At 36.1% G+C, this 6,864-nt stretch overlaps 1 protein-coding gene across 1 annotated transcript in view; it reads right to left on the bottom strand.

Annotated features, from left to right (window-relative positions):
• The window catches only part of LOC107729077 (fos-related antigen 2-like), a 3,433-nt gene extending 1,075 nt beyond the window's left edge, over positions 1-2,358 (bottom strand). Inside the window, exons 1-3 of the mRNA XM_016539428.1 lie at positions 2,176-2,358; positions 1,866-2,034; positions 1,293-1,400 (exon numbers count right to left, since the gene is read on the bottom strand). Of these exons, the coding sequence (XP_016394914.1) occupies positions 1,293-1,400; positions 1,866-2,034; positions 2,176-2,231 (333 nt within the window). The 5' untranslated portion in view covers positions 2,232-2,358. The remainder of the gene's footprint in view (positions 1-1,292; positions 1,401-1,865; positions 2,035-2,175) is intronic.
• Positions 2,359-6,864: the final 4,506 nt, after the last annotated feature.

Here is a 6,864-nt window from a genome sequence, read left to right as displayed (position 1 = left end):
AAGGAGGGGGCTTTGTAGAAAACGAAGCGTTTGAGAGAGGCGGGGCATAGAGGACCTACAATAATGTACAGTATTTGAAAAATAATGTGTTTTTTGAACATTAAAGCATGTCAACATATTCTGTTACACCAAATACACAAAATAATGATCTTTAAAAAAGCATCATATGACCCCTTTAAGAATATTTTCCCACTAAAGAACCTTTTGTGCATTGGAAAGTTTCAATGAAGGAATAGTTCATTCAAAAATGTGCTCACTCTCAGGCCATCCAAGATGTAGATGAGTTTGTTTCTTCATCAGAACAGATTTGGAGAAATTTAGCATTACAGTACATCGCTTCCTCACCATTGGGTCCTCTGCAGTGAATGGGTGCCGTCAGAATGAGAGTCCAAACAGCTGATAACTCCTGATAAATCCACACAACTCCAGTCCATCGGTTAACATCTGAAGCAAAAAGGTGCATGTTTGTAAGAAACAAATCCATCATTAGAGCGTAGTAACTTTAAACCGTAGTTTCTGGCCCGTCTATAATCCATAATATTGCTTTCTCTCCATTGAAAAAGTTTATCCCCTGTCCTCTCATATCAAAATTCATTAATTTGTTTAGTACTGTTTTGGATTGTTTTTGCTTGTAAATGGTGCTTGATCTGTGCGTATTTCTCTCCTGATTCAGACGAGACGACTTTTTCACTGAATGGACAGCTAGCTGAAAGCAATAGATTGAAGTTAAAAATGTCTTAATGATGGATTTGTTTATACAAACATGCAGTTTTCACTTCACAAGATGTTAACTGATGGACTGGAGTCATGTGGATTACTGTGATGTTTTTATCAGTTTGGACTCTCATTCTGACGGCACCCATTCACTACAGAGGATCCATCAGTGAGCAAGTGATGTAATGCTAAATTTCTCCAAATCTGTTCAGATGAAGAAACAAACTCATCTACATCTTGTATGACCTGAGGGTGAGTAAATGCTCATTTTCATTTTTGGATGAATTATTCCTTGAAGGTTCATGGAAACACTGATGCCAATAAACAACCTTTGTTTTTGAGAGTGTGACTGTCCAGTGGAATTCTTGTTTCGATTTCCCAATTGAAACTATATGGAAACATTAATTTATGTGTTGTTAATACTTGGATGATTCATTCATCTTATGTCATTCTTAACAGACTCTTTGTACAATTACAGAAGTCTCAAGTTAAAACTGGACAAACAAGATGTATCAGAAAGGTGCACCACCCTGAACACAATATGAAAATAAAAATGGCAGTGCAGCCCTATTATTCACCTCCTGAAGAAGGTCAATAAGTTCTCGTCTGCGGTTGCGGCATTTGGCAGCTGCCATTTTGTTGCGTTCTCTTCTCCGTCTTATCTTCTCCTCTTCATCTGGAGTGAGCTAATAATGAATCAATATAACGGTATTATTTAAAAAATTGGAGTAATATATTTTTGTCCTTCTTTACTTTATTCATCTGTTACTTTTTAAAGATAAATGCAGTTAGAGAGAGAGAGAGAGAGGAGACTAGTTGTCACAAGCACTGTATCTCAGTGCAAGTTTAACACAATCATATATATTGCATTTTGGTTTAAACATCTTAAATAAGAATATTTTGTGTGAATTCACTATATCAATATCATTATAGTTTGCAAGCTGTATAACACTCCTTCGGGCAGAAACCATCTAATGAAGATAGTTTTTCATTTTGTTAAGCATGTTTTGTATATACTGTGATCATTTATTATTTATGAATGACATATAATAATATTTATTAACCAAAACATTTACATTTTACATTCCGAGTTTATTTTATGCATAAGTCTATACAGAAATAATAATATGTTATAATATGTTGTATTTTACCTGTATATTTCTTTTGAAGCTTTCTCTCTGAGCTGCTGTAGGTTCACTGGTCTGCTCCAGACTCTCACTGGGCATCACCGGCTCGATTATCCAGCGCAGCTCTTGTCTCGATGTGACTGCATTGACAGTGGCGATAAAAGGGCTTTTGGAAATCTGCATCTCGACCTGGCTGAAAAGAGGAGAGAGAAAAAAAAGAAAGACGCGGTAAATGAAACTAGAAAAGATGGTAAATATTGCGTTTCTAGCCAACATATGATTAGATATATGGTTAAAACATGCGAATTCATTGACCTAAATCATAATTACTCACCTGATAGAACTGGAGATATTGCCTCCAGAGATGCAGTTTCGTTCATTTGCGTTCATTCCAAATATCTCCAAATTAAATGGTATTTTGCCATGGGTTTATCCTGGTTCAGATGTTGATATTCCAGTTCCACCCATGCACTTTTCAATCAGTTCAGCAACAGGCATTCACTGGCCTAGTATTGCAATCATTTGAATGACGAATGTCTCCTAAAAAGGGCAATTGCGTCAGAGCGCACGCGTTTCATGGATGTGGAATTACCTTACTGCGTGACGTCACGTGTTTCCACGCTCTAGCGGCACACGCTCCATCAGGGAAAAATAAATACATAAATAAATAAACAAATACCTAATATATATGTGAACATACACAACAATATAAACACATGCTCTATCAGTGTCTTACTGTTGTTAAACTTAGCCAGCATTATTTTATAAATACAAAAATCATAAAAAAAAAAAAACATTATTATTCTTAAATTTTTATTGTAGTTGTATTGTATTGTACTGTTTTTTTCCCCCAGCAGGGTTAAAAGATAAATTCTTGAGTCAATATATATATATATATATATACACACACACATATATACACATATATATATATATATATATAGGATCCTTTGCCATTCATTTCTGACATATTCTAGGCAGAGCCTAGTAATAGTGCTTGAGTTATGACTCATGTCAATCTAGTGTTTCTATTAAACTCTATGCGAAGTGCAATGTTATGACTAACTGAATCTGACAAACATGTTTCTTTGAACCATAATTAGCATGTAGTCGTGCTTGGGTTTATATGTTCCATATTATAGCCATGCTGGAGTTAATGAGCAAAAGCACAGAGCGTTCTTAGACTAAACACAGAGACCTTTGCCTGCATCTGTGAGTGCTTGAGTGTGTTTATATATGTGTGTATGTTTTTAAGTGTGTGTTTAGCAGGGAACAGCATGTGCTCGACCACACTACCGCAGTTGTGTAGGAGTGAATGTCACACAACGATATTCTCCAAGGCTCAGTATTATCACAGCTCAGATGACATTTTCTTGCTCAATAGCCTTTTAGAGATCAGACTACCTTACCTTCAGACTGAGATGCATTACACATAAGACAGGGAGTTTGTGTAAATGTTATGGTGTGTAAAATATGAAACTATGAGCCAAGAGAATTATGCACATCTTGCAACATTTTTTGTGAACGTGTTATTGGTTTATACAGCCATCCATGTATGCTGTTTAGCATTAAATTATGTCTTATTTTAATGTAAACATCAAAGTGTATTGGGACTTCTGGTATATACTGTGCTGTTTGTTAAAGACACGCTGATATAATGAAAGCGTGTGTGGGATTGAAGGACATATTATATGTGAAAGAGATCCTAATTAACCCACAAAGAGCACAAGAGGCCGGTGAGGATATGTGAGTATAGGCATAAGAGCAGGACCAAGATCAAAAACTTGAATAAGATGATAAGGATGGTTGAAGATAATGCAAAAGCAAGATGTAGAGGAAAGGGAAATTATGTTTTCTTCATCCATGCTTATAGACCTGCTTGTAGCTCATTCAATTCTTAGCATGAATACAATAATTAAACACTAATGCATCCATTAGTAAAACCTGCATTCGACTTGTCGCTTGGCAACACCACCAGCTCTCAATGACATAGTAGCACTGCAGTCTTTGTCCATATAGCTTGGCTGCGTTTCAGCACACATGCAACAATATGCAATTGAATAATATAAGCAGCTGCAAATAATGAGAGTAAAACTTACATTTATGCATTTTGCAGACATTTTTTTTCAAAGCAACATGCATTGCATTCAAAGTATATGTTTTAGCAATTCATGCAATTCCTGGGAATCAAACTCATGACCTTGGCATAACTAGCACTGTGTTCTTCTGTTTAAGCAACATAAAACATAACACAAATACACAGTCATGATATCAGTATGGATCAAGCTCGTAAAAAAAACTGCACATTTAGATTCAATTTTACGGTTAATGAGTTAACTTAGTGGTTAAATATTTGGGCTAATAATTCAAAAGTGGCCGATTGCGTCCTCAGAGAGGGTGATTTATTAACTTGATCTTATAACTGAGTCACTGGATTTTTTTTCCCTCTTGAGCAAAGCACTTGACTGTCAATGTAATTTATACTGTATATGCCACTTTGAATAACAAAGTGTGTGCATTGGTTTGAAACAGCTTCACTTGTTAAAATGAGCGTTAAAAAGTACAATGAAATGAAGTTAAAGTATGGGCACTATGTAATTTTTTTCTTAAAGTCAAAGTACTGTATAGGCAAATTTACTTGATTTACTTGAAACATGAGCCACATTTAATTGTACTTATTTAAGAATTTAAAAGTAAAATATATATATATTTTTTTCCTAGTTTGGAAATTAACTGATGAAGTCATCATTTCATGCAATTTTTTTTATTTTTGTTTCTGTCAGAACTTACTTTTCAAACATTCTTTTGACTTTTTCTTGTCTTCTTCTCTAGTCACTGTAAAAGATTCTTGTCAGAAGTGCAATTTGAACAGAGACCATATGGGAACAATGGAACTTCTTGAGTCTGGTACCGTAAAACACTCAGCCATTCTGAACAATAGTATGCTAATTATCATATCAATGGAGCCTGAAATGTGACTCTATGTAGGATGCAAGTGATAGCACTTAATGCATTTACATTCTTTAAGTCTTAACGTCAAGTCACTCTAAAACTGTTATTCTGACACTTAGCGGACTGCAATTAATGACCACTCCTCAGTGGAACCTTCATGTATGCAAATGACACTTACTGCATGTTTTTGTCTAGTGACTCTATAACTTGGCATCAGAAGTGGGATTTGAACTCATACCTCCATTCAGAGACCAAAAACCTCATGTCCTGAGAAGATTGAAAGTGCTTGAGTGTAGCACTCTGCCATTCTGACACCTAATGCTGCTTTCTTGTTAATCAGTCATAACAGTGGAGCCTGCCTTATGGCAATGCAAATATGTAAAATGCAAATAAATAATGCAAATAAATAAATTATTTTGACACTTAGCAGCTTGCTTTTAATGATCACTTCAGTGGAGCCTTCACTATGACACTATGTAGAATGCAAATGATAGCACCTAATGCATTTACTTTTTTTTTTTTTTATCACAAGCGGGATTTGAACTCACTCCTCCATTCGGAGACCAGAATGCTCATTACCTGAGAAGGTTGCAACACCTTGAGTCTGGTGCCTAACATGTTGATGAGTCCAATCAGTGAAGCCTTCAGCATGGAATGGCAATGATAGCACTTAATGCATTTACATTCTCTGAGGTTTCAATTCTTGTCTAGTCACTCTAAATTGCCAGTAGTGGGATTTCACCCCAGTTCACCATTCAGAAACCAGGAACCTCATGTCCTGAAAGCCTGGAAATCCTTGAGTCTGGCACCTTCTACCACTTGGCCATCCTGACACCTGATGCAAGTTATTTGATGATCTGTCCTATCAGCGTACCTTGTGGTACTGTGTCGCATGCAAGTTATACATTTGCATACATGTACATTCTTATCTAGTCACTCTAAAAGCTAACTGTCAAGACTGGGATTTGAACCCACAGCTCCATCAAAGTCCAGAAACCTCATGTCCTGAAAATTTGGAAAATCCTTGAGTCTGGCACCTTAGACCACTTAGACATTCTGAAAACTGATTCAGCTTTTTTGACGAGCCATCTTATCAGTGGAGCCTGCCTTTTGGTTTGCATTCTTTTTGTCTAATCACTCTAAAAGGGTCTTCTCAGAAGTGGGATTTGAACCTATGCCTCCATTCTGAGACAAGAAGCCTGCACTGGACTAATTTCAAAGTACTTTTCAAGGCTGTTGCAATGTCAGGATTTATCTCCCGTGGTATACCACAGATCGTACCTTGAAAGGGACTTTGGGTATACAGAGTGTCCTTTACAAGAGGACAATAAGACATACAGGTGGAAAAGGAAACAGAATGTATTGTGGTTGCTGTGCCAGCATGTTTACATCACTGCATCATAGCCTGGCTTTGATTCTCTTTATGAAGTAAATTGCTCTTTCTGTCAGTTCCGTAAAGGCACAATATGTAAGTTTTCGCCGTTAGAGGGCGCGTTTTCAAAAGAAACAAAGGCATAGTTTGACGACGCTGTGACTGAGTGTGGAATCATGGGAGTTGTCGTCTTCATCCCCACAGCCGACGCAATCCGACGGGACTCGGGCAGAAATCATGTTCATGGATGAGCTAATGTACTAGTTAAAATTGCTTATTTCTCTGGATTTAAACATTCTTCGAAACATTTGGGATAATGTAAGTACACAAGTCAGCAAAATATATAACACTGTTCTAGAGATTTTTGGATATTTTAATAAAAAAATCTTACATATTGTGCCTTTAATGGAAAATACTACTCACTTGTTTTGGGTCTGTCACATGAACACACAGGAATTTTGGTCAGGGAATGTATTATATATTTGTATATGTATTATTTTGATACTGTCATGATATTTTTTTATTCCAATGTACAGATTGCATTATTTTAACACCATCTCACAAAAGTTGCAGTTCTTTGGACTGCTTTTGTTTTTGTAGTCTCTTACATAGCGTAACAAAAAAATATATGCGAATATACTGCAAAATATAATGCGATATATATTACATTATACATTACCATATATGTGAAACTACAGT

This window comes from Sinocyclocheilus rhinocerous, unplaced genomic scaffold (genome assembly GCF_001515625.1).
Source record: "Sinocyclocheilus rhinocerous isolate Xijiao unplaced genomic scaffold, SAMN03320098_v1.1 scaffold788, whole genome shotgun sequence".
NCBI classification, from domain to species: Eukaryota; Metazoa; Chordata; class Actinopteri; order Cypriniformes; family Cyprinidae; genus Sinocyclocheilus; species Sinocyclocheilus rhinocerous.
Note: the sequence above shows the minus strand (reverse complement) of the source record. Positions and strands in the feature narration are given on the sequence as shown.